Source organism: Pteropus medius, unplaced genomic scaffold (genome assembly GCF_902729225.1).
Source record: "Pteropus medius unplaced genomic scaffold, Ma_sr-lr_union100, whole genome shotgun sequence".
NCBI lineage: Eukaryota > Metazoa > Chordata > Mammalia > Chiroptera > Pteropodidae > Pteropus > Pteropus medius.
The window spans coordinates 1,352,417-1,380,252 of NW_024353517.1; the positions used below are offsets into that span (position 1 = coordinate 1,352,417).

Sequence of the window (27,836 nt, forward strand, 5' to 3'; positions counted from 1 at the left end):
CCAAAGCCTCCCCCAAGACTCTCCTTCCCTAGGCATGGTCTGGAAGTAGCTAAGCCCTCTGACCAGGCTGGTGAGATGCCGGCATGTCAGCAGAAAAAAGAGTGAGCTTATGGTCACTGATCAAAGCAGTCAGTATCTCCCCAGAACTTGAGAACAGTCCCGTGGCCAGAGCCAACAAAGACAGTAATTTCCTTGCCTGTTCTGCAGGATTGGGGCTCAGAGCCACATTTCAGTAGATTTAGGGAAAATAAAGAAATGTGATATTTCTTATACAGATGTTTGTGAACCAAAATTCATTTCTACAACAGATCAGTATCTGGAATGGATACCACCACATTTCTTAGACAGTTTTGCTCCTCAGAGAGGATAAGCTCAGATATTCATCTTCTCTTACAAAATGATGTCTTAACAGGTCGAAATGAATAAGTAGAGTGGAGAGGTTTTTAAAAATTATTTATTGGGAGCAGTTATCATCCCATTTCTGACTGGTTAGGAGATGTCGTCTAGTGAATTAAGCTTCAAATTATGGAAAGATGATAATAGAGGGGAAATTGGTAAATTGGTATGATTTATTAACTTTGATAGTTCAAATATGGAATACATCTGTGCTCACAGTATACATCAAGAGCTCTTCAACAGACTTAATTAAGAGTTATAAAAGTAAAGTATTTGCCTCTTAGAAAGATCCTCCCAAAAGTTTAAAAATCAGTTCACAGTCCATGCTTACCCCTTATTGCTTAATAACAATGTAAAGAAGTGTAAGGTATATTCTACATGGGTTAATTATTAGATTTTATTTATTTTGATCCATATGGAATCATTGATGTAATTGTTAAAATCTACATTGGAAAATCAAATATTTCAGTTAATGTTTTCAAGCCTTTTTAATTTCAAAATTCACAGTTAGGGAGTCTATTAACATAGCAAGAAATTTAAGATACTGCATTAGTACAAAAGATGAGATATGAGATATTGTCTCTTGATCTAAAATGAAATGGATTTTTTGCTCAAATCAGGAGAAGCATTAATGATAAAACACAATCTGTTCATTGCAGATGAACTAAAATTATTAAAAAACCTAAAGTTAAATTTCATTTCCCATTCCAGAAATATAAATACTGAGGTTTTTTTTTTCCCCTTACCATTGGGAAGGCAAAAAGGAAAAAGAGAGGGAGTGTGAGTGAGGCTGCCTTCCCCTAACAATCTTACAATCTAATTGAGAGAAGAAATACACCTGAAAAAAACCTCATGAACGAAGCAACACAATCACATGCTGGGTTCGAGGCCATGATCAGCTGATACATAATTTCACCAAACAGGCTGCAAACTAAATAACCACTTCACATTTGTGGAACATTTTACCATTGTTTATTCGGTGCCAAAATATGTCAATATCAAGTAAAGGGCAAAGAATCAGGAAAAGAATTGAGGACAGCTGAAATCAGTCATCAAAGAAGTGGTTCTCTACCAATTTCATTAAAACTCAAAGTTATCTTTAATATTTTTGTGTCTTTCTTTTTGTTTGGTTTTGTTTTCACTTTTTCCTTTTTTTTTACTTTTGTCTTCTCCGGCAATAAAAGGCAGCAGGCCTATGTGGTGTTGAAGTAGTGCAAAGTATTCGGGCAAAAAGACTTGACTTTGAGTCTCACCTAGGTCATTCCCACTTGTTCTTGGGCTGGGGGCTCAGCTTCCCTTGTCTCTGTTTCTTTACAGGTAAAGGAAGGCCAACCTTGCAGAATGAGGATGAAAGAAAGGCGGTCAAGAAGCTAGCACCTGGCACAGAGTAGGCATGCAGTCAATGGTGCCCATTATTCTTTCCCCTTTGGAAAAAGGATAGAAAGAGGAAGAACTTTTGTTTTAGAGCAGTGTTTCTCAAAATTTAACGTGTATATGAAACATTTGAGGATGTTGTTAAATGCAGATTCTGATTCAGTAGGTCCAGGAGGTAGGGTCTGAGATTTGGCATTTCCAATGTCGCTGGTCCTTGGACCACATTTTAAGTAGCAAAGTTTTAGAGGTAAAAAGAACATGGAAATGGTCAGAGGAGGAAAATTAATATAGAGACAAATAAACCAACATTTGTAGGATGCCAACTGTATGCCTAGAAATGTATACATAAATACATTTCCTTTTTGATCCTCAAAATAACTCTGAGAAGTAGGTTTTATTGCCATTTTAAGAGCAGGAAATTGAGGATCAGATGCATAGGACATTTTTGTAATTCCAAAGCTCACATTCACTGTCTACCTTGAGAGAGGACACAGTAAGACAGATCAGTAGAAGGAGGTAAAGATAAATGAGTCTAACGTGGAAAGAAAATGACAAAGTTGGGGTGGACATCGGTAACCTATAGAGGGAAAAGTGAAGGGCTTAGTGGATTTGGGAGTGCATTTAATGGTGAGAGCTACATAAGGGTGTACGGGCAGTAAGCCTTCACCCTCTCTCTCCCATACTTCTTCAAAAGCTAGAATTGCTACTGTTCAAGGTTCGACCCTTCATCTTTTCTGTCGAATCATCATTGACAAAGCACTAGTGCAATGGTCACCTTCCATGTAATAAAGGAATGGATCTGGGCCAACTTCGTCTCTCCTGGTTATTTCTATGGTTACCAAGATAAGAAAGAAAATGCAAAGAGAAGGTCAAAAAGAGGACAATTAAATACTGCACTTCTAAAATGACTTTTTCAACTCTTTTAACAAAGAGTTCATATCTAATCTAAATTCAACACTGCCCTAGCAAACAAGAGATGGAGCCAAAAGTATGAGTCCATGATTATAATGAGCTCTAACAGGTGACAATCATATGACAAAAAGAACATGCTGCCATAAATGTCTTACTATAAGAAGGCAAGTATTGCAGTATTTAAGTTCCATAAACTGTGGACTTCATTTAGGGAAGACACAAAAAATATAACTATTTTTAATAAGCTCTAACCTTAGTTTTGTTTTTGGGATGACATGCTTAACTGTTTTTAAGGCACCGTTCAGGAGTATACCAATTTGGACCCAAATTAGTAAATTTCTTCAAAAGTTTTCATGAAACTTGTAATTGTTAAGTGCCAAGAATTAATATAGTGTGCTGTACTACACTACCAACTTCTTTCCTTAAGGTTATAGGACCCAAGAGGAATTGCATTGGATGAGTCCTCTTCTTCATTTTCATAAGATCTGGCTAAGATGATCTCACAGAGAAATCTTCATCAAGAAATCAAAATAATATCAAGGAAATGGTCAAAAGAAAAGCAGAATCAGCTTTTGTACCATCTACATATGTTAATTTTACTTAATCTTCACAAACCTGTGGACTAGGTAGTGATATGCCCATTTTAAAGATGTTAGGACTTAAATTCAGATAAATTCATTAACTTGCTCTTGTTCATACTACTGGCAAGTGACAGAGTCGGGATTTGAAAAGAAAAAGCCAATGCTCTTACACAGAATATGAGGATTGCGGTGGAAAGTGGTAACTGCCTCCCTATATCAATTCACCTCTTTCTCCTTAACAGAATCCCAGTTTTATCTGGGAGCACTTCCCAACCTTTTGCAGCTAATGGTGGTCATGTGCCTAAATTCTGGATGAGATATAAGTGGAAATGTTACATGGGACTTTGGGAAGTATTAATAGTAATCCCTCCTGTGTATGGTCAGCCTGCCTCATTGGCCTCCATTCTGAGTCTCTGGTTCTTAATTCTCAGGCCACACCCAATAGGACTGGACTCCAACTGTGAACTCCATCACAATTGGCTGAAACATTACCCTTCCCCACTCCCAGCTTCTTACCTGTCCCCGCCCCCAACCCCCACTGCAAGGATGATGCTCCTCTGCTCCTCTTAGCTCCCCACGATGGAAAGTGAATCCAGATGCCACATGAGCACCAAGGAGCCTCTATTTCTACCTAGCTTCACTGAAACTGACCAGGGTTCACAGTTCGTCCTTGGTGCCCAGTCACACCTCCCTCCTGCAACTCTGGGATCAGAGCGAAGCTTAGAACCCCAGCAATCTGGCTGGGGTGCTCACTTTCTCCTGGCCGCTGCTGGCTCCATTTCCAGGCCTGGCCCATGGATGCCACACCGCATCACAAATACACCTGTCTGCTTTACAATCTCAAGCCCCAGAACTTACAGAACTAGTGCTGCCTTCACTGACCCTTCAAATTAGATCTGCTTTGGCCACTGACATCTGCATGAAACAAAGAGAACTTTGTTCCATGCCACCCCACTACCCTCAACAAGATATTATCAAGCTGTTATGCCTTCTAATGAGCAAAATGCCACATGTACATCCCAGTCAGTACATTCCTGGCCAGTAAGTTGCAAATCTGTTTCAGCTCAAAATGTTCCTCCTTCCTTAGTGTTACCATTCAAAATGCCATTCTATGAAGGAAGGAGGGAGGGCTAGGGGCCAAAACCCTTTTATGATAATGTGATATACCTAACCACTCTTGATTTAAATATATACTTATATAATTAGGTCAGTTTTAAATTATAAAAGTATGCCTGAAATATGACCACTTTGTTCCTACTTTCTGGTGAACAGATATGAAAATGTGTTCTAATGCAAAGATCCTAATGAGATCAGGAAAGTTACTAGGAGACACAAGTTGGCAAAGAGTAAAATGTAAAAGCTTTGTTGAAGCCACAGCATGTAATGAAGTGATTAAGTTTGGTTTTGATTGAGCAAATAGGCATAAAGGAGCTGCTTGTAAGGTAACATTAGTCGCATTAATGTCAACGAAGATGAAGCTCTTAAGTATGAGTTCCCAGGGATAGCTCACAAGGAAAACTAATCCAGGGAAGGGATAAAAGTAGGAGAGCTTATTGGTAATTATTTTAAACAATTTCAAAATCCTTACTTGCATTCGAGTGTGGAAAACCAATGGGGAAATAAATAATTTTTTTACAGGTCTGCTACTGGAGTCAGAGACTGACATTGTTGACCCAGAGTGTACAAGAGAAAAAGGAATTGACTCCATTTTGAACATGCATAATTTCATTCAACATAATGTTGCTCTGAAACCCGTCTTTCAGGACTCTAAAAGACAGAAAGAGGAAAAAAATGAAATTGACCAGAGAAACATGAGTTCCTCATGCATCTTAAGGTAAACTCCTTATTAACTGGAGAACTAGGTCCAGAAAATCAATCGGCAAGAATAAAAGTATAAGCAGAATTCCTTTTGTGTTGATATAATGTGAAGCTTGCCTTAAGTGAAGGTCTGAAAGGAAAGTCAGTCTGTGATGACCTAACAAAATATTTTATTATTAAAATTATTCTGGGTCGTCTCTGTGACTCTCTTATAGATTTAGACACTGCTTCTTTATACCCATTAGAGTTAGGACATGCCTCCAATACAGCAGGTATCATTATATTGTAATGATTTTAGCTTATCTGACTCCTAATTAAGATTATAAGCTAGTTGGGGTCAGGGACTATTTTATCTGTGCTTGGGGCCTGCCAATGTGTATTGAATTAATTATTTTAGTCCAAAAATAGTAGTATAAAACCAACATAAGGTCAACATTTCTACCAATGAGATGATTTGGGAAAAAAATATTGGCAATGACAAAACTGAAACTTGTTTCCTTTAGTCTTTTCTCTAAGATGGAATCAAATATAGCAAGTGGGACATCTGTTCTTGACTTTGAGAAGCACATTTTTTTTCAGAAATATGATTCATTGGATGGAAAGACCACTTTCATATAAAATTACTATGTCAGTGTTGCAAAATTTAGTGGCAATTTAAACACTGCTTTTTTCCTATTTAAGTTTCTTGAAATACATTCGTATTAGTTAGGCTTCTTCAGAGAAACAGAACTATATTTAGAGGGAGAGAGAGAGAAGAATTTGTAAGGAATATTAATCTCACCCAAAAACACACTTACAGAAACTCCTGGAATAATATTTGACCAATATCTGGACATTCTGTGGCCCAGTCAAGTTGACACATGAAATTAACCATCATAACATTCATGTGGCAGTGTCTGTACAGGCCCCGATCACTGTATATTGCTCTGCATAGTAAAGGTTCAGAGTAAATTTTGATGGAATAGACTATTGGTTGTGCATAGCATGGATTTTGCTTCACAGAGAGCTGGGTTCCTGTCCCTTCTATGCTGATCTACTATCTGTGTGACACTGAGCAATTTATCTCGTTTATACACTTCAATTTCCTCATTTGTAGTTTAGGAATAATAATAATAATCATAGTAATTATAATAGAGTCATTATGAGGATTAAAATTGAATGCATGTAAAGCACTTGGCTTGGTGCTGGGCACATAGTATGGAGTCAATAAATGTTAATTATTGTTACAATTATTTCTACACGATTTTTTCCCCTAAGTGAATGATCAATTCTTCAAGGCAGAGAATTTATTTTTAACCTCTCTCAATCACACTATGTGCTTAATCCATCATGTATATCTGATAACTATTGATTTAATTGGTTTCACATTCTATGACTTTCCTTTTATAATGAGAATGCCAGGGGCAGGACTACTTTTTAATAGCAGAATTTGAGCTCGTGTTTTTCAAAGAAACAAACGTCGGGAAAAGTTCATATGCAATTGAGGTAGTAGGGGAAGCTAGACAAAATCCATGAAGCAGAAATAAGCTCCAAATAGGCTCTGGTGAAAAAAGATAAGGTTCTTCAAAGGAATAAATAAATTTATAAAGGGAAAGGTCTGGAGCACATGTGCAGCATTCTACAGGCTTCAGTTACTTAACAAAATTGATGTGAGTTCATCAATTTTGAAAAAAACTCCAGCCTATTTTGAAGCAAATCCAAGATATCATTTCTTCTCTATATATTTCAATATGCATCGTTTTTTATTTAAAAAAAGAGGACTTCCCTTTTTAATAGCCACAATACTACCACTCCCCTCAACTAAAATCAGAAAAAAATCCTTAATTCTATTAATAGTCAGTGCTCATATTTTCCTTATTGTAATTATGAAAACTTTTTAAAAACTGTTTGTTCAAATCTAGATTATACAAGCAAGGTCCATATATTATTGGTTGATAGATGTCTTGAGAGCTTTTTCCTTTCATTTACAAGTCTCCCCAGATCTCTTTTTTTCTTGCAGTTTTATTGTTGACAAAAAAAAGATCATAGTCTTGCAGAAGTTCTCACTGTCTAGATTTTGCTGATTAAATATTCATGGACTCATTAAATATATTTCTCTAGCCTGTGTATTTTCTACAAATTAAAATCTGAAACTTGATCATTTTTAGTTTTTTAGTTTGTTTGTTTGTTTGTTTGTTTGTTTTGTTTTTGGTGGAGGACAAAACTACTTCTTAGGTGTTTATATATTGCCATCAGAAGGTACATGTCTGGTTATCTCCCTGGAATGCAAGAGCTATGATTGCAATGCCTATATGGTGATATTCTATTATATCTTTCTAATTTATTGGCTGTGATACTATAAAAGGAAAACTTTCCCTCATTACTATTAGATCATTCAGAGGTACAGGTCATAATAGGATCATAGACTATTGAAACTATACCTTTATTAAAATTTTAGTAATTAAATTTTGTGTTTGACATTATATTGCAGAATCAATCATTTCTTACCACTGTCAGCTATTAGGTTGTATCTAGAGTCTCTGTACTACACATTTATATCATGAAATAGATGCTCATTTTCAATTAAGGTTGATAAAGAAATATGATATCTAGATTCCAAAGATGAATAACCAAAATTTTAATATACTTCAATATTATATACTTGATACCAACGTTTTATTGTGGATAAAGAGATAATGAACGTATTCATGTATTTCTTTTGAATTATTTTCTTGGGACAAATTCCTCAAAGTAAAATTAATAAAACATAGAACTTGATTATATTTATGTCCATTGTTCTTTATTGCCATATTCCTTTTCAATAGAATTGTATTAATTTATAGTATCATCAAGAATGAGTACATAATTTCATTTCAATGTCGACAATTATTAGAATGAAAAGATACGCTTTTTTAAAATCAGATATAAAATGCTATTTTAAAATTGTTTTCACTTGCATTCCTTTAATAACTATCAAGGATGAACATTTTCTTCCATGTGTTTGTTTACTAACTATATTTTCTCTTGAGCAGAGGAGAGATTTTTCTTCAACTATGAAAAGGCATTTCTGAATAACATAACTGTACAGTGAGAGCAGGGAATTTCAGAATCTGAATTCTCAGTTTTCACAAATTGGCTTACTAAGAGTGAGTATAAATATTTCTGGTTTTAATTTCCTTTTTTTGGCAAAGTTGGGCTGATTATACTTTAACCACAATAGAAGGCTATTCAGAAAATTCAGTGAGTTTACATACCCTAAATTCTTATGAAAATGAGTATATTCAATCATTATTTTAAGTATTTTTAAAAGTTTGACTTTAAAATATAAATTTAGCATTATAAAAACAATGTTAATCCAAGATTAGCCCTGAATCTTCTCACATTCAATTATATCCCTAAATCTGGGATCAGGAATTTACTCTGAGTAACAACTATTCTCCTCTGTACATTCCTACTAAAGAAAAAAAATGGAATAAATAAGTTAAAAGTTTTTTTTTAAATCAGTTTTTCTGAAACAAAAATCAATTTATTTCACAAATATTAATTCACACATTGTGTTTCTTGAGGCTAGGAACAGAGGGTACTGTTTTGGAAAGGAAGCTTCCCTGAGGGTTTCACTATATGATGACATTCCTTCCCATTTTTCCTCCATCCAAAAACCCGGTGGATTTAACAACTAATCCTGTGGCCATCCAGATAGGCCAATGTACTGCCCATTCCCTGACTTTCCAAGCCAAAGCTTGGCTCTGGCCTAATCTAGAGAAGCAAGCAGGAAGAAGGAGAAAGCTAAAGAAAGCGTTCACAGCATAGCTAGCTAGACCTGGCTCTAGGCTAGACTTTGTTTACTCCTCAGGGTTCTCAGTCTCAAGCAATCAAACTGATTTGAACTAATTTAAAACTGACAGGAATTTTTGCTAATCCATTTTGAACAATTTATTGGCCTTATCAATTTTCTTGACCTATAGAGATAACAATTACAGAGACAAAATGCCCAGGTGACAATGATTTTACAGAACATTTTATATCTCCCATGAATTTTACTTCTAGGAAATTTAATTAATTGTTTTCCTTAGTATATAATAGACTTTTCTTCTTTTAATTGGCACCTTAGTGCCCAATTAAATAATAAGCATGCTAAATAAAATATCAATAATAACATATAACTAACTTTTAAAAACCAATAAATTTATCAAAGGGTTAGGCATAAGAAACTCTAATTTTAAACTTAGCTTGTTAATAATATACTCTGTTTCTGTTCTCTTTTTCTTCCATTTCTAAAACTAACGTAAAACTGGAAATGATGTAAAAATAATTAATAGCTAAAAGTTCTGTAATCACTCTATAAGTAGTACATGGAATAAGGAGATACTCTCAAAGAATGGGAATAAGACTGCACTCTGGGTATTAAACCAAAATCAACACTGAGATTCACCTTAAAGAAACAAAACAGCCTGCCACCCAATTAATATAGTGACAGTAAGAATGATAGAGAGATCTGGTCTGCCACAAAAATATAGGAAAAGGAGATTCACAGTGTAAATATTGGCAGAGCCTAGTTTATTTGTGCCTTGAGGAAGGGGAACCCAGCTACCTTCTACTAAGTATCCGGTCTGTCTGGTAGGTATTTCCTTAAAGCAGAAATGTGTGCACTGGGCTCTCTTAACGTAATGCCATTAAATATAAGTCTCTCATAAATATCTCCTCTTCTAAGCCTATGCTCCTTAAAGTACCTTCTGAATTTGGCTTCTTATGGGTTTTCCATTCAGAGGATGAGAAGAAGAAAACTTAAACATGAACTCCTCTGATCTGTGGTTTTATTTCTCATTGTGAATTAATAAAATATCTTTCTGGTTTCATATGTCAGTCTTTTGGGGATGTATGCTAAATTGACATCCCCAGTCTGAGCAACTTCAAAATATTGATGAAATATTTTCTAGTCTGTGATGTTTGGAGCAGACTTCAAAGAACAATGAGTTCTTCAAGTCTTCCCTAGGCAATCCCCTCTGCATTGATGAGTGTCAAGCAAACCTTTTCCATTTTAAAATGTCCACACCCTTACTAGTGAGCACAGTGAGCCCCAGACCACATCTCCAGAATGTAAGTATAATGGTGTATGCACAGGGATCACATCTAGAAGTTAACTTCCTTTTCTGTCTCTTTTCAGGTGAAACAGACCTCACTTGCCCCATCTCTTTTAAACTATATAATACCAAATAAAGCTCCTAGCACACAGTAGACCTTCAATAAATGTGTTGAAATGATGCCTGCTCTTGTGCATGTTTGTCTCTCACAAAAGACAGGAGGCAGCTTACTGTTCCGGAAGTATTTTCATGAGTATGTATAACTAGATCATTTAGTCTCAGAGTGTGGCCCTAAAGTGAACAGAACTTCCCACAACTTAGGTGACTGTTTTTGTTTTTTAACACTCTTTGGGTTGGGGTAGGCAGAGGGGAGGAATGCAAAAAAACCCAACCAAACAAACAAAAAAACCCAAAACAGACAAACAAACAAAAAAACGAGGATAACAAAATCATCACCAGTTCAGGCCCTCTCTCCAAGGTACTTGCTAAAGATTCAGTCTCCCCTTCCAGGTCTTTTCTGTCTCCCATTAGGGTCCCAGGAGATTCTTACTCCTTCCCTGCTCCAGTCATCAGCAACCACAATAGCTCCTACCTTGGCTTCTCCCCACCAATTCTGATCTCCCTAGGTGGAAGAGCGAGGAACAGCTCCAGCTTCAAGTGTGTTTCTACAATTCTCTGAGCTCAGATCCTGCCTGCAGCCACCTTGAACCCATGGAAAGGTTACCATGGGGCAGGCTGCATCCCTTCCTAAATGCTACTGAAAGTCTCGGATTAATCATCACCAGTGAGCCATGTGGCCACAGTCTTAGGGCCGCAGGTGTGGCTCAGGGCTCAGGAGAGGTAACAGGTGTGTATCTCATCCCTGCTGCTGCTTTGGGGTGAGGTTGCTTGGTGCTGCTGCAGGCTGACTCCTCCACTAGTCTCAGGGGTTTTAGATAGGGCCAAAAGCCCCACCACAAACTTAAATGGGTAAGCAAGAGATAGGTACAGGCTGCTGTCCCAGAAAGAGAGCCAGACTGAGGCTTCCATTAAGAAACCTCCTTGGCCATGCTCCTGATGCCAGATATATCTTCCAAAGGTCTTCTGCTTATTCTTTCTCCAAATGCTACATATGGATAAAACATACTGCTTCTCCCAACACATCCAGGTTATTTATGCTTTTCCCCTAGTAAATTTCCCTGCTTTGGTGCATGGATGTGGTATATTTAATATTGGGAGATCTAGTGCATTTTGTTAAATAAAACTGAAATTTGTAGTTGGTAGATTTGTTAATTTATGTGTCAGTGCTAAATAACTACCTTTAAAATATACATAGCACTGTAATAACAGCACTCCTTTTATACTAAAGATGAGGTTGTATAAGTGACCTGGACATTTATGTATGCTAAATTGGAGGCTGGCTTTTCATTAGGAATGGAGAGAAAGACGTGATAGATGGACACAGAAGTAGAGAAGCAAAATACAATGCCAAGGGTTTTTAGCTTTTGGTATTTGGTTTTGAACACTAAAATGATATAAAAGCCAAAATAGTTAAAAAGTACATAAAAATGTTATTTTTTTTTTATTTTTTATTTTATTTTTTTTTTTTGTAACTTACAACTTTTGGTTAGGCTGAATATCAAAGTCGTTATTTTGGGGGCCCATCATAAAATGAATAAGAATGAATAACTATAGAGAGATTATCATAAAATACAGCATCAGCTACATCAGTGAATATAGGCTTGTTGGCAGAATAATGCAAAGTAAAACCCATCATCCTAGTAAATGCATATTATTATGGCTGAGAACCAGTGAGGTGAATAATATTCTCACAGCTTTAAGGTAATTATTGAAAACGTTATGAAATTTAAAATTTGCTATACAAGTAGTCAGACGCAGAGAACAGAGTTCCAGAGCTATTCATGTTGGGCCTGGGAAGCCAACATCAATAATTAGGTCTCTCTTTTTTTTTTTTCTTTTAAGCACACTCTAGTAGTTAAGAGGGATTTTAACCTGAGAGAGACCTGGATTTGAATCCTGGCTCCAACAATTCCTAGATGGATGATCTTGGGCAAGTTGCTTAATTTTTATGGCCTTACGTGAATTTCCCCACTTGTAAAATGGAAATGATTTTACCTACATCCCTGCTAACAGTCAAAATATCTAACAATTAGTACAGCTTGGGCACCAACCATTCAGAACAAATTCTGGCCTTGGCCCTGGAGCAGGGTCCTGGAGGGCTGCTATTGTGACCAGTATTAACTCTTTAGTGTCTAGATTTGATGAGGACAAGGTTGATAGGTCTGCAAAAGAGCTGGGCAACCTGAGAAACTGGGTGGGGAGGGCACTTGGGGAACTTAAGGCAGCAGCTCTCCACTGCCCACTATGGAAGTATATTTCAGTGTTTTAACAAATCTGGCCATATGGCTGTGTAACCTCGTTATGCAGAGTTAATGTGAGGATTAAATGATAAACTATATGTATAGCATTTAGCATATATTAAACTCAATAAATAGTATTTTTACTACTAATAATAATAGTGTCATGATAGATAAAATAATGCCAAATTCAGGATTATAGAGAGGATGAAATAAAAAAGCATGTTATTTAGTTCAGGGCTTGGCTTCTAATAAGTACTTAACAATATAGTGGGCATTACTATTGATATTATTACTGTTGTTACTATTAATATTATATAATGTTTGGTGCGTGTATTAAATTGAATAGATTAAAAGACCAATCAGGGCCAAGCAAATATTGCATATTTTCACAGCTTTTCTACTACTAAATGATTATTATACTCAGGTTGTAAGATTGTGGAAAGTAATATGAAAAACTAGTGAATAATTTTAAGAAAAACAAAGAGTTTTTCTTTTTCAACTCCTACAAAATATTTTATAATCTGAGAATACACTAGCTTATCAAATAGTGCAAAATAAAATTAAATTAATAAACATAATTGCATCTGACAAATTATTGACTGTAAATCCAGAGAAGGCACAATATAAAGTAAGTGACAATATTATCAGATTAATTCTAGCATCCTTGAAGCAACTTGAATCTTGATCGTTATTGATAATTTAAAATTCGATGGTATATTTTTTCATTTCTGGCAGTTTACATTAGAGAAAAATAATATTTTTGGCTAAATTAGCAAATAGGTAATGCTTTCTCCTTAATGAAATACATTAGCTCAAATCTTAAGAGTCTTCTGAAAGCTTTCTCAGACTACTCGATATAACAATTCTTCATACTGTGGTTATGCAAAATGAAATAGCTCACCTACTTAATTTTCTTAAAGTAGATATGGATTTGGGGTTTGTGGGTTTGGAGCCTCAACTGTGTCTTGGCACTCAAAATTAAATCAAGTAATTGCCAAATAGCTATCTCATTTTACAATGACCTTAAAGTCTCCAGTGTACAGTTAGTCGTCTAGTGGTTTGGAAAATGTGAATGAGATGAAATGAAACTCTATTGAACTTATCTACAATTAACATTAACGCTATTTTCTTCCTAAAGGCTTTATTTCAGGTATGATAGTAAAGGTCAACAGATTATTCTTTTACTCTACAAAATAACAGTCTTGGTCATTGTAATGAGAGAGGTGTGTCTGAGGACATCAACCACCTCATTAAGCTCAGAGCCATAAGTGAAGATCTTACTTTCAATTTTGATTCAAAATTTTTTTTTTCACATTTTGATGGTAAGCTCAAAGTTAATTTGCATTACTGATTAACCAATACTATACAAGTTCTGTTATCACCTTAAAAGGGATTTTTCCACTTAAGTAATACTGGGAGAATAGAGGCTGCTATCACATAAACTCTGTTTAAACAGAAAAAGCTTTTTATTGGTACTCACAGTAATCAGATGCACACCATTATTAAATATAGAGTCAGCATACATAATTTTGTTGTCCGTTGATTCTCTAGTTTTCAAAAGGCTCACTCTATCTGAATGATGAAATAAAGACACTTGCTTGCAGAGAAAGAAGCTAAAACCAACTAGGGATACGGAGAAAAAAGATAGGTAAGAGTAAGATGTTGAAGATCTATTCTCCACAGAGATGATATTGTTGGAGAGAGAAATACAAAGAAGTAACACAGACTTTGAGCACCCCACCCCCAGCACCTTATATTTACAAAAGATGTCTTTTAGTCCACAATTATTTTCTCTGAGCACCATATTGAGGAGATTTCTCCACTTATGACTAATTAAATTTGTCATGAAGAAAAACTCTGGGTACGTTACAAGAATGTATAATGTTTAATAGTGTGATTATAAAATCACAGTTAAACTGCATCTTTCTATAAGTAGTCAAATTTAATTTAATTAAGCATACTTTTACTGTCCGGCTAACATTTAATCAATAGAAATTTGAGCCAGGTGAATAAAGAAGAATTAAAGAGCAGGCTATACTTGCTCACTTACTATATTACTAATAATAATATTAAATAAAATGTTAATATTAAAATTAATAAAACAGTAAAGTTATTTTAAAACAGATGATCAATAGCAGCAAATGTCCCACTTGGAAGAATGTAAATATGGTACTTTCTGTAATTCTCCCAAGTTGGATGCAGTGACGTATCTCCTCAGACTCCAAGCCAAAGGCCAGGGAGATGCTGAGAACTGGGATTCTGGGCAAAGGCAGAGCGGACAAGAGGAAGAAGGGAAATCCAGGAAAAAGAAACTTCCAGGTTTCAACTGGAGATAAATTCCATCTATATGTTCTACAAGGAGTCCCAATGAGAACCGTTAAGACGCTGAGATGCTCACTCCTCTGTCCATGATCTGGCCCTCAAATAAGAAAAAGTTGTTTCTGGTCCTGGACCAGCACACCCAGCCTGATGCTGAGGAGCATAAGAGTAATTAGTAAGGGAGCGTCCATTTCAGGGACTCTAATGGAGACAGTATTGAAACTACAAGCTATCAAGAGTTTGAATAGCAACTTGATAAAACATAACAGATGGAGCTAAAACTGATGGAATAACCTAAAAACTGGCATCTCTCCCAATATACTATTTAATTAATTAACATGGGATAAAAGCTGAATTTTCTTGCCTGACATATCAAAACAAGTCAATAAAGTAAAAACAAGATGCCATTCAGAATTCTAATGAAACCTCATGGAACTCTCACATTCACTGAAGTTGTCATTAATTACTGAGTTGGACTAAGTCCTATTAAACTTCACACACATTATTACATTATTCAAGATTAAAATATATTTACATCTTTCTATACAGGTACATAAATAAAAACGACATACAAAATAATACAGAGGAAAACATATACATAGTGTGTTTGAAAAGTTTACCTTTCCTATTGTGATTGTGAGGGTTTCTTCCCTCTTTTCCACAGTACAGTGGAAAGTCATAGAATAATACTTCTAACAGTAATCTCCTGTTGCTGTTTTTTTTTTTTTTTTTTTACAATGATACTATTGTTCCACCATTATATGATTGAACTGAATTTCTGGTCATGCTGGTGATTCCACTGAGTTACCTGCTCTCTCTTACCTTATTTTGGGACTGGAAGTGTAAGCTATGGTCATGGGACAGAGTTTTCCTCTGTCCGTGTAAAGCTAACAACCATCTCTGAGGGTTGAGCCTACAATTTTACACTCATTAATACCTCTGAATAAAAATCAATAAGCTAAGTAATAAAATATGCATACTATCTCCCCATATCTCCCCCTCTAAGCATGTTCATACACATACATGCATAATCACACACACACACACTGACAACACCATCACCCCTGCTTTGTATAGATAAGGTGCAATCTCTTTTTCTGCAGATAGGCTGTTTCTTCAAACAAGGTCACTGAACATTGATTGGCAAGAAATATTGCCCCATCTAGAAAAGTGGCCACGTCTCAGTTGAATCATTGAGGAACTGGTCAGTGAACAAACAGGTTTTAAGTTGGAGGTGACAGAACTAAGAAATTTCTAAACTTTATCTTCTGTGGATCTTCTTTATTCTGTGTATCTGTAATTTCTTGTATAGGTACAGTTAGTACATTTCTGAGGGTTTATATATGTCTTCACCTAGCTCTGCAAGGGGACCTAACCTTCTTTGAAGGGTAACTTATAAGCTGAGACTTAAATGATGAAGAACTAGCTGAATAAGAAGATAGACAATATCAGAAACGATTTCCAAACTGTTTGCAGAATGTGAAATGACGCAAAGGCCAGTTTTGGTCCTGTTCTTCTATCCTTTCCTCTGTAGAGAGTCACTTCCAAAGGCAGACCCATCCAGATCCTGTTTATATGCACAAGGAATGGCCATCTTGCTGTGAGCCATGTTGGGACATTAACCACAGCTAGGTGGGCAATCATAAAGACATTGATAGAGTTCAATTTGTTCTTGCTTTATTTATATGACAAATTTTTTGAAAACATACTACGTTCCAGGCCCTAGGTCAAGTGCTGGGGATACCCAAGGATTTCTCCTGCTCTGGGTCCCTGTAGATCCATTGCCGGATCTCCACTCTCTCCAATTGGGATCTTCTTCTCACCTGACTCCCTGAGAAGTGTAGCTTCTCCTTCTGGTTACATTGTTTCTGCCCAAGCATCCAATCTCCCCTAATCCCAAGCCACTGTTTTCAGTCCATCCCAGAGCGCTTCTTCTCATCCAACCTGAGCACAAAGGAAGGAACAAGCTTTCTGCCTGTTATCCAGGATTGCCCAGGATTCTGTCCCATTACACCCTCACCTGTTCTCATCTGATATCCCCTTGCTATTATTACTGTGACTTTCTCACACCCTTCCTTAGTGGTAAGCTATTAACAAAGTCTGATGTTCAGGCTAACACCTAGAACAAGTAGCCACTTTCTTCTTATTTCCCATACAGAAGTCTCTTTGAATAAGTATTTCTCAATACTTACCTTCCAACCCATTCTTCTTGCAATCTTAGTGAACACAGTTATTGATTTCTCTCTTTGACTCAGCATATTTTCTTTTTGCTCACATTTTTTTTCCTCCTTTCACATACTGCTTTACCTGGCTTCAGCCTTTAGTTGGTTTTGTTTCCTTCTAGTCAATTTCCTACTCATACAACTGCACCTTTATAATCAGTGTAGTGAAAATACAGGTAATTGTGGTATAGGTAAAAGAAATCGCATAATCTTCAGATTTGATTATTTGCGGTTCATGGTTATGTCATCTTAAAACTAATCTTTTTGATTTATAATAATGAATAGTTATGCCTTATATTTCCCTTTATTCCTCCTATTCAAAAAAATTGAAGATGGCTTACAAAATACTTACGGTATAATAAGATATTAAGGAAATGGAGTAACCAACCAAAGGGAAACTAAGAGTAGACAAAATAAGTAGTCAGAGTAAAAATATTTCACAAAACGTACACTGTAGAGTCTGTGCACTTACTGTAAGTAAGCTTCTGAATTCTTACACGACCAACACATGATGGAAGGAAGCACATTCAATTACACAATTCAAAATGCTCAGAAGATTATAAAACAAACGAGTTGCTCAAGAGAAGCACAGTCATTTGTGGTAATGAATTTCTGCAGGCTCTCATGAAGAGAACAGTGTGATGAGGGAGTGGTGTTCTCAGCTGCACCTCCACAGTTAAAACAGTCGTGGGGTCCCTAGACTTCAGATGGTCATATGATTCCAAACTGCAGCTCACCAATAGTAATCACAGGCAGGGCTAAAACAAGAATATGCAAAGTCAGATTTGTGATCATTATTTTTTAATCTCAGGATAAAAGTTAGATCACCTACATGAAGTGCAAAGTCTTAAGGAAATCTTCCATTAACATTACTTTTCCCAACTGATCATTTCTGCACACCAGACAGGCGGGTTGGCAATTTAGAGTATATTTATTTCCACTAATACTCCGTGGAATTGGGAATAGGGTTAATGTTGTTTTATAAAAGTTAAGGAAAAAGAAGGGAACTGAGGAAATATTTGTGGGCTAAGCCGAGATTTCCCTCAAAAAAATTTAATTTTGGATCCATTCTAATACAGCTAAAAGGGCAAATGCCAAGATTTTGCCATTGAACACAACTGGAATGGTTAAACCTATAAAATCTATGAAGCAGCTGTTAGCAATACCTACTTATGCAGTCATTGTTTCCCTTTTTCTTTTTAGTTGTGGTAAAATACACATACAATTTATCATGGTGACTATTTTTTTAAAAAATGTACAGTTCAGTAGTATTAAATATTCATAATGTAGTACAACCATCACCACCATCCATCTCCATAACTCTTTTCATCTTATAAAACTGAAACTATACCCATTAGATAAAAACTCTTCATTCCCCTCTCTCCTCAGCCCCTGGCGACCACCATTTAATTTTCTGTCTCTAAGACTAAGACTGTCTCTAAGACCTAAAGCAGTCATTTTAATCAGAAAAACAAAACACAAAAACCTCACTCATAAAATATCTAACCTAAAGCAATGAGACTTCCTTGTTATGTCCATAAGATAAAGTATTACAATACTAATGCTTCTAGACGACTAAATAATTTGATCTCTTGTATAAGCAAAATAACCAAAAGTTAGTTACGTATTGGAGATTATTAATAGCAGCTTTGGTTTTGCTGCAGCTGCTCAGAGGCCATCAGTCTTTCTGTCAGTCACAGGCTGCTTGTCTTTTTAAGCTCCTCCTCTCTTATGATAAATAAATCTAAGTCAAAAACACATAAAAGTTCGTTTTTCTGTTTTGGGGTTTTTTGTTTTTTTTTTTTACAAAAGAAGTGATAGCTATATCTAGTTCATGCAAAAGTAGTATCAAGTTATCAAACGTTAAGGCAGAAGGAAGGTGCAGAACCTATTTATGCTTTACATATTTGTACTTTTCAAGAAAGAGATCATTTTTATGGCTTTCAGTTCTCACAATGGTTTTTAGTTTCAGTTCTGTAAAAGCATAAATAGCCAAAAATTAAAACCGCATTCGTATCACTCAGTCCACAATGGATAACTGTTTGAAAAACTTCCAAGAAAAGGTACAAAAATGTAATGTGATATTGTTCCTAATGAATTTCTTCACAAGGTGATAAAATATATAATACTGATCAGTACGGAAAAAGCTTGCCTGAAGTCCGTTTTTTATTTTATTTTATTATTATATTTTTAACAAGTTAGTTTTACATTGTGTTTGTTACACTTACAACAATAGCATTAAGAAAAACATAATAATTTACTAATAGCCTCAAAATCCCAACAAATCAACCTTTTTGTATACTGCCACGGCCTCCTCAACTCAGTCCTTGTCCATATGCATACATTAATTTAGTTTTACATATTTGTATTTATTTTACAGTGATTGAGAGATAGAGTTATCCTGTAAGATGGATGGAGAAAAATCACAGAAGACATCAGCTGTGAAAAAAGCTTTAGAGGCCGAGTCCCAAAAGCCTTGCAAGACCATTATCCTCTTTTCAAGGTTCTCCGACATGTATTTTTTCCTGTGGTAGCTCTTATGCGCACATCCCACGCTCAGACATGCTGGTGTGCAGGTTGGGTGTTTTTTCTTGAGTTTTAGATGTTCAGCTTGTTGTTTCAAGGGGAGAGATATGGAGACATCTCTCACTCTGCCATGTTTCTGACGTCACTCCTGTTTTTTATTTGCCCAAAGTCTGATCTAGAAATTCTGGAAGGATAATTAATCAGAAAGAAAATGCTTTTTAAGCAAAATAATTTCGAGTATATTAGATTTATGATTTTGAGAAAGTGGAAAGTTGCCCTTTTAAAAAATGAGATAGAGTAGACTCTAGTGCCCATCTGATGGCACCATTATTTCTATTCGCTATAGAAATAATTAAGGCAAGACTCGGTGTCCTCCAATCAGACTGACCCTTGAAGAGTTGTGCTCTAAGTGAAAGGATGGAATCCTTTCTGGTCTTACTGCATAGCTTAGGATCTACTAAAATCATTCAGTATACTTTGCTTTTTATCACTTTGATATTCTTGAACTAGACATTTTTTTCCTAACTACTCAGGTATTGACATTAAATTATTAATTTAACAAATATTAATCAAGTACCCTTTAGACACTATAGGTACCAAAATGAATGAGCCAGGAATCTTGACTTTACCAAGCTTATAGTCTCTGCTTTCTATTGATGGTCCAAGATGTTCTGAAAAATATCCCTCTTTGTTGTTGTTATACCTGAGAATCTCTATTATATCAAACCAGGAGATGTCTTTTTTTCCCCCTGGGAATGAACACATCTCACGTGTATAACTAGCACAGATTTATATTAAGTTTACACAACAAAAAACAATATTTACACTATTAATTCAGTGGCTATTATGTGATGATGATAAACTATTCTCCTGGAAGGTCTGTCACTTCACTTTGAACAGCTTAAATTTCAGTTTTCTTGTCTATCACCAGAGTACAACTTCCTATACCATGCTTTACTTCTGGCTCTTCTCCAGTCCAGCACTTTTGCATTCTATGTTTCACTCTGGCAATAATTTCCTATCTGACTTTTCTTTTCTCTCCAACCTATCACATAGAATGTCTATGGGATAACATTCTAATTTCATCTTGTCATTTCCTTGTTCAGAAAATTCTAGGGATTGCCTATTTCCTGTAAACTTGTGATTAGCCAGAAACTGTCCCAATACTCTGTCTCTCTTATTTACCCAAGCCCAACCCCTATTACTCCAAATTAGTAGCTGGACTTCAAACATCTTCAACTTTCTTCACTCTTTAGGTATTTGTTCTGCAGTTCTTCCTGCTGGAAAGCCCCTACCTCCACCTTCCCTTCATCCTCCCATTTCAAGTTCAGTTTAAATTTAGCTCTTTTCTTCTGAACTCTTCCCCAACTGCTATTGCCCATGAGTTTCTGAAATTAATGATGATTATCAGTATAGTTCTTTAGGACTTAATCCCATATTGACTTGGATTGGATTTAACTGATTTCTCTCTGTAACTACTCTTTCCAACTAGATTGTACACACCACCCAGAGAGAAGGGACTCACCTTAAAAAGTTGCTTGTGTGTCTCTTCCTAGTTTTAAGCAGTTGTTATGCAGACATTTGGTGCTCAATACGTTTAAGAAATAGCAATGGAATGAATCAGTTATCACTAACTCCAAATACATTTTTTTTCCCTTTCTTTTACAGTGTCTGCCTTAAATCCTGTGTATTCCCAAAAAGATGCATTTCAAATCTTTCCAACCACAACCAACAGGAAGAAATTCTTTTCATATTGTGACAAAACAATACATATTGCTTACATTGTGCTATATATTGTTTTATCCTATTTTGAAAAATACTGATCACAACACACTAAATTGATTATCTCACCACTAAAAGATTATAATCTATAGTACAAAAATACTCTATGCTCTTTGAGTTAATGAGGTGTATAATATTGGTCTTGAAAATGTTTAGAACAAAACACTGCTTTGAGTGCTCATTTTGTTCCTGTCAATTTGAGTTACCATTATGATCTTTACACAGTTATCTTGAAAATAATTATCATATTCCGCCATAGCATTTAGAATCAATTCCTCCCTCCACTTCTATCTACTGAAATTTGGGATACAGTTAAGTAATAATTCACAGAGTCTCTTTCCATAAAGTATTTCTCACCCTGACCTGTTCCATTTAGCTAGGCAAAACAGAATATCTCGTCCGTTCTCCTGGAAACACTGGTTTTTCCACAGGGGGATCAGGCAAAAGAGAGTTGCAATCCGTTTCAAAATTAAAGGTAGTGACCAAGATTCCCCAACTCAGTCGTTTACTAAAGAAGGCCGCGTTATGCGTTGAGACAAAGGCTTGACAAGTCAACTGAACCCGAAGTGGAGACCTCTGGGGATTAACCTCCAGCCACTACTCTCGAGACGGTTGCGTTTCTGTGTTGCGGGACAGGGGCAAAGAAAACAGAGAAGCAGAAACCGACCTGCAACAGGAGGCAGAAATAGAGCGGTCGGTCAGAGGTTGCAGACTCCGCAGAAAGACAGACACACAGATGTGGCTTAATCCTACCCCTGAAAAGGGGAAAGGAGGCAGAGAGCAAGCACCGCGCTCGAGAGCCCCACACCTTTCCACTGCCGAGGATGCTCCCGCCCACACGTATAAGCCCAGCTCAGGACCCGAGCAGGGCGCGCGGGGAGCCTGGGTCCACGCAGCCCCTGTCGTCACGTCCGGGGGGCGGGCTGGGGCGCCGGGGGCGGGCCCGGGTGGGGCCGGGGTGCCGGGCAGGGCGGGGTGGGGTTGTGGCGGTGCTTTGGTTGACAACGGTCAGTAATGAAGGAGGCTGCGGCGCGACGGCAGGCTCAGCAGCACCGGGCGGGGGCGGTGCTGGGGCTGCGCCTGTAGGACTCGCGGCCGACGCGGCGAGATGGGAACCCGGCGCAGGGAGTGAGGTGGCGGCGGCGAGCGGAACTTCAGCCAGAGGGGCTCTGCTGCTTCCCCCTCTGGCTCGTCGGCCTCCACCCGCGGCCCCGCGGCCCCCGCGTCTCGCGGGACCGGGACGGCGTCGGCGGGGGCATGTGGCGCTGGGTCCGGCAGCAGCTGGTAGGTGCCTCTGCGCCTCCACCTCCGGGTCGCTCGCGCGCGGCCTCTCGGGCTTGGGCGGCGGGAAAGGCCGGGACGCGGGGCCCCTGGCTAGGCCGCAGCGAGGCGGGCGCGGGGGCCGCAGCCGGCAGAGCCCCACGCAGCCCCGGGGCGCGTCTCGCCGGCGAGCCCTGGCCGCTGGGGCGGCGGGAGGCGGCCGCTTCCTGCCCCGCGCTGCCCGGTTCCTCCCTCCTCCTCGCCGCTGTTGGGCGGCCGCGGTCAGGCGCGGAGTCCAGAGCGGGGTCGGCGTCCCGTACCCCTGAGCAGACGCGGCGAGGGAGAGGAAAGAGGCTTGCGTTTCCTGCCTCTAGCAATTTGGGACATGTTTTGAGTGAAGGGGAGGGGAAGAATTTGTCTGCAGCTCCCCCTTGTCAGTTTTCAATTAGTGTCACGATTCATTGTTGCTTTGATTATCGAGGAGGGTGCCTTATCTAGTCTAAACTCAACGAAAGAAATGTTACAAGGCCTGGGTGAGGGAAAGAAAATACTCACAACAGCCCGTCAAGTTTCGGAAAAGGTGTACGACATTTATGAAGGACTACATTTTCCTTCCTACTTTGTCCTCACCCCACCCCAGGCGAAACTTTTGAAATGTAGACCTTACCTTTCCCTGTTCTCCTAAAGGCAGTTTGAGCGAGACAGGTTTGGAACCCATGGAATATCTGGAGAAGAAAATGAATCGTAGAAGAGGATGACTTAAGACATATCAAAAGCGCTACCTTTCTCAGAATTAATTCAGAGGGAAAAATCTTTCCTACTACCTCCTGGCAACTACAAACACTGAGGCAGCAGTGACAAATTAGGACAGAAATTGCTCCTGGCCGAAGAAGCCTAACCTTGTCCCTGTGAGGTCTGTTGCTAGCTGCTCTTTAATTTCTAAATCGCATTAATTAAATTCTTCCACAATTTAGTGGTTTTGTTTACTCATTCAAAAGGCAGTGAAACAAAAACGATTTTTGTCAGACTAAAGCATCGTTAACTCTTTTTCCCTGCTCTAGAACAGCATTTTAATGTTAAGACTTAGGAAGTATGCTGTTTCAGAACCGGCTTTCTGTTGATTAATTTTGCAGTGGACGTCCGTCTAAAAAACTTATAAATAAAACTAGAACTGCCTGCCACTCAAACAAATGTTGGCTCTCAGTGTTCAGCTAATTGTAAATTCAGATATCCCAGGTGTATGCCTTATTAGGAAACCAAGCTAATAATATTGTTATACTACTATATTGTGGTAATACTTTGGCTTTGTTGCATTAAGCCATAACACAGTAACTCGAATTTGGAAGTTAATTATTATAGGTCTGATCTTATGCTTTTGATTTGACAATCTTCATGTATAGAAGGCTTAGTTACCTGATGGTGTTTTTTTTGTATGATGGGAAGATCATTCTAAAGTGGTTCTCTTAAAGCTTTTTCTAGCAGATTAAGACAGCACTTCTGAGTGTTAGGTATTTTTGTTAACCTGAATAAAATCTTGGTTGTGTAACCGCTCTTCTTCAAGAAAGACAATCCGGTAATGTTTTTTTTAAATGGCTTTAAATGAATACAACTAAAGGGAAGGGCAGGAAGTTGTGTGGTTTAATTTACAAGACAACTGCCTTACCAGGTGGTTAACAAGTTGAACAAGTTGCTATGCATAAAAATGCTATCTCTGACATTTAGTTGCTCACTTCACTGGTTTTATTTTTATCAAATCTAAGTATGTAATAAGACCTCTGGCAATGTAGGCCTTTGTGACTTTGATTAACATTGTACAGTCACTTAAATGATACATTAAGGATAGTGGATAAACAGTAATAAAAGTATATTTTTACTATGCCAGTCATAAACAGCTATTTTAGTTACTATACCAGGAATTACTCAATTTAAAGTCTAGTTTAGATTATACTTCCATTTGATCAATGGATTGAGTCTCATGTCTTTTTAGCAATAGGTTCATTTTAAAAGTTCAGATAAAGGGGGCAAATTTGAGAAAAGCAAATCACAAGGACAGGTTTTTGGAGTTATAAACACTTTATTGATTATATGAATTCTGATGTTGAACAACTTATGTTGTCTTGCCAAAAAAAAAATTGTCATTTTATTACAGAAACAACTGTATGCTCTAGTAATTTCTTTCTAATTAAAGAAATCTTTGACTTCTTATCTCTACAAAGTGTTTTCACTATTTGACACGATGAGAAAAATCAGGAGGTTGTGAGGTCAATGTTTTCCCTTGGGGGAATAGAGTGAAAAGAAAAGATTGAAATATCCTTTCTTTTTTCTTTTCTTTCTCTTTTATTTTTTTTTTTTTTTTTTTTTTTTGCTCATAATGCTAAAGTTATTTTACACTAAGAAAATTTTCTTATAATCTTTTTCTGGTACAATTAGTATTATCCATAGTGTACCCATTTCTAACAGCATAGTTTGTGTAATAACTCATTATAGTCAACAACACCTTGATCATAATAGTGGAAATACCAATAGCTATTCATTGTATTCTAATATTCAGATTTGTGTGGTAGTCGATGACCACATTGGCTGTTAAAATTAAAATTCTAAATAATTAGATTAGATTAAAAATGAATGTGACTTAGCTACTGTGTTGGATAAATAAGAGTAGAACATTTTCATCACAGAAAATTCTACTGGACAGCACTACTTTAGACTTTTAAATGAAAGTCTTTGTCAATACATGTATTAGTTGATTTGAAACATTTATAGAGCAATGCAATGCTATGTTTTTAAAGCATTTACTGTGTGCACACATAATATGCTAAGTACTGAGGTTACAAATGTAGGTCAGTGAGGGCCTTATTCGTCTCTATGCTCACTGTCTCACAGTACTTGGCACATATTAGACATTGGGTACTTGTTTGCTGAATAGAGGAGGAAAGAATGAATCCATAGTAGTGTTTCTGTGTTTAAAGTGACAAAATTTAAGATTGACAGGTACAGAAGAAAGCTAGAAAATTACTGTAATTTTACAAAAATACACCTTAATGTTGTCATACTAAGATGCCATTTCTTAAATTGTACCATAAATGTAGTCCCTTCAGATTTGTGTTGGCAATGGTGGAAGGGCTGATAAGATCGTCTTCTGATTCAGACAAAATGGAACACTTCTTCAACTCTCCCAACTTTCTGTTCTTTTACCAATCACACTTACTGAACTTGCTTATAGCTATACTTAATTCTTCCCTTCACCTGTTACAAACAAAGGTATGACCATCCATTTTTTAAGCTAACTACTTGTGCTCTTAATCCCATTCTCCACAGTCCCCATCAGTTATCTCTACTAGTATGCTTACTCTTACTTTTTTCCTTTTACCTGTGAAAATGTCCAAGCCTCCCTCTACTATTTTGTCCTATACCTAAAAATTTCTAATTATTTTCAGTTTCCAAAAAAAAAAAAAAAGGCCTATTCTGCATAACTGCTCTCCAGAACACTTGAAATGTGACTAGTCGAGATATTAAGTATATGATACACACAGGATTTCAAAAACAGTAGGAGAAAAAGAACATAAAATATCTCAATTTTTTATGTTGGTTACATGTTAAATAATATTTTGGAGATATTGGGTAGAGTAAAATACTATTACAATGAATTTTACCTTTTTTTTTTTTTAACTTTTAAAAAATGTGGTTACCAGAAATTTAAAAATTACATGTGTGGCTTGCATTTGTGGCTCATGTTATAGTTCTAACTAGTGCTGCTGTGTTTCTGTATAACACATTAAGTCTAGATATCTCACTCACTAGACTAGACTGTAAATATCTAAGGGAGGGCCTGTATCTTGTTGGTCTTTATATCCCTTGCGCTCAAAGCAGCAGTTGGCCCATTGTAAGCATCAGTGTGGAAGTACCTGCATTCTTTGCCTTTCTCTCAAGGAATGAATCAAGAGTAGAAGGAAGCACAGCCCTATGGTGGTATTATTTTGGTGTGTGACTAATAGGTTTTAATCTCAGGAATTAATGTTTAAGAACCTAGATCTTTGAGTATTTTCTTCTTTTATCTCTATGTTCAGACATATATCTTAGATACCCAGTTTTTCATTTGGTTAGGGAGGGTCAAGCACTAGAGGAATCTTAAGTATCCCAGCAGCCCTGAAGTGGGGACCTTGACCACATCTTCCAAAGAACCTTATGATTACCATTCAGTATCCCTTTATCCTTGCATTCTATTTTCAACATAGCAGCCAGAGCAGTCTTATTACAACACAAGTTAGATCATGTAATTCCTGTGTTTAAAACCTTCTAAGGACTTGCCTTTTTGCTCAGAATAAAAACCAAAGTCTACTTGACCTGTATCCCACTCCCCAACCCCTCCAAAACCACTTCTTTCCCATCACTCTTCACTAACTCTCCTGGTCCCTTGCAATTCATGTGTCATGCATACAGTACTTCAATCTCAGATCTTTGCCCTGGCTGTTACCCCTGCCTGGAATGTTCTTCCTCCAGTTATCTGCTGGCCCTTTCACTCCTTTCATGTCTTTATTCAGTTATCTTATATGTGAGGCCTGGACATTCAATGTAAAATTGTAACCCGCCCCAATACTTCCCTATCTCCCTTCCCTGCTTTTTATTTCTCTTAGCACTTATCACTATTTAATATATCTATAATTTTCTTATTTGTCTCATTTATCTTATGAAGGCAGGGATATTGGTCTGTTTTGTTTTAGTTCTCCATGTAACAAAAGCTGTTTCTCAACTCTGCATCCACTTGGAGGTAACACCATTTCTTTCATTTTTATTTATTCATTCACTCAAACATTTTATGAACACCTAGTCTGTGATAGCATGTTGCTAGGCTCTGACACTATCACAATGAATTCTGTCTAGACAGTCTTCTAGGAGTCTCTTCTTCCCTACTGGATATTTGCATTGTTGTCTTTTTTTTCTCCTAATACAAAAAAAATACCTCAGTGACCATTCTTATTTAGGTTTATGTGGGGTTTTTTTTTGCCATTAACAAGAAATTTACTCGTTTTTTAAAAAATCCAAATTCTATTTTTGTCCAGAAAAATCTAACTGGTTTATTTATAATTTTATAAAGTTGAACTGGAAACTTGTTCACTGAAACATTTTGACTTGCATTAATATTTTATGTCCCCGCATATATATTAAAATTTCACACACAAACAAAAATGGAAAAACTGCCGATGTCTGATTTCTGTCCCCTATTTT

At 37.0% G+C, this 27,836-nt stretch overlaps 1 protein-coding gene and 1 long non-coding RNA gene across 7 annotated transcripts in view; one reads left to right on the forward strand and one right to left on the reverse strand.

Moving 5' to 3' along the window:
• Positions 1-19,200: 19,200 nt before the first annotated feature.
• Positions 19,201-22,286, reverse strand: LOC120592979 (uncharacterized). Of its 2 annotated transcripts, none has more exons than XR_005650269.1 (2): positions 21,094-22,286; positions 19,201-19,752 (listed from the first exon to the last, which is right to left on the reverse strand). It is a non-coding gene; the product is annotated as an uncharacterized LOC120592979 (long non-coding RNA). The 2 variants fall into 2 exon arrangements; XR_005650268.1 differs by having other exon boundaries at positions 22,018-22,268.
• Positions 22,287-22,324: 38 nt separating this feature from the next.
• ATP11B (ATPase phospholipid transporting 11B (putative)) overlaps positions 22,325-27,836 on the forward strand; it is a 102,375-nt gene continuing 96,863 nt past the window's right edge. For 3 of the 5 annotated variants that reach the window (XR_005650267.1, XM_039850743.1, XM_039850744.1), the window contains exon 1: positions 22,325-22,634. Coding sequence is in view for 4 of the 5 variants with exons in the window: in XM_039850743.1 (XP_039706677.1) it covers positions 22,608-22,634 (27 nt within the window). In the remaining variant the exon portion in view is untranslated. The remainder of the gene's footprint in view (positions 22,635-27,836) is intronic. The other 2 variants (XM_039850745.1, XM_039850742.1) reach the window with 2 other exon arrangements.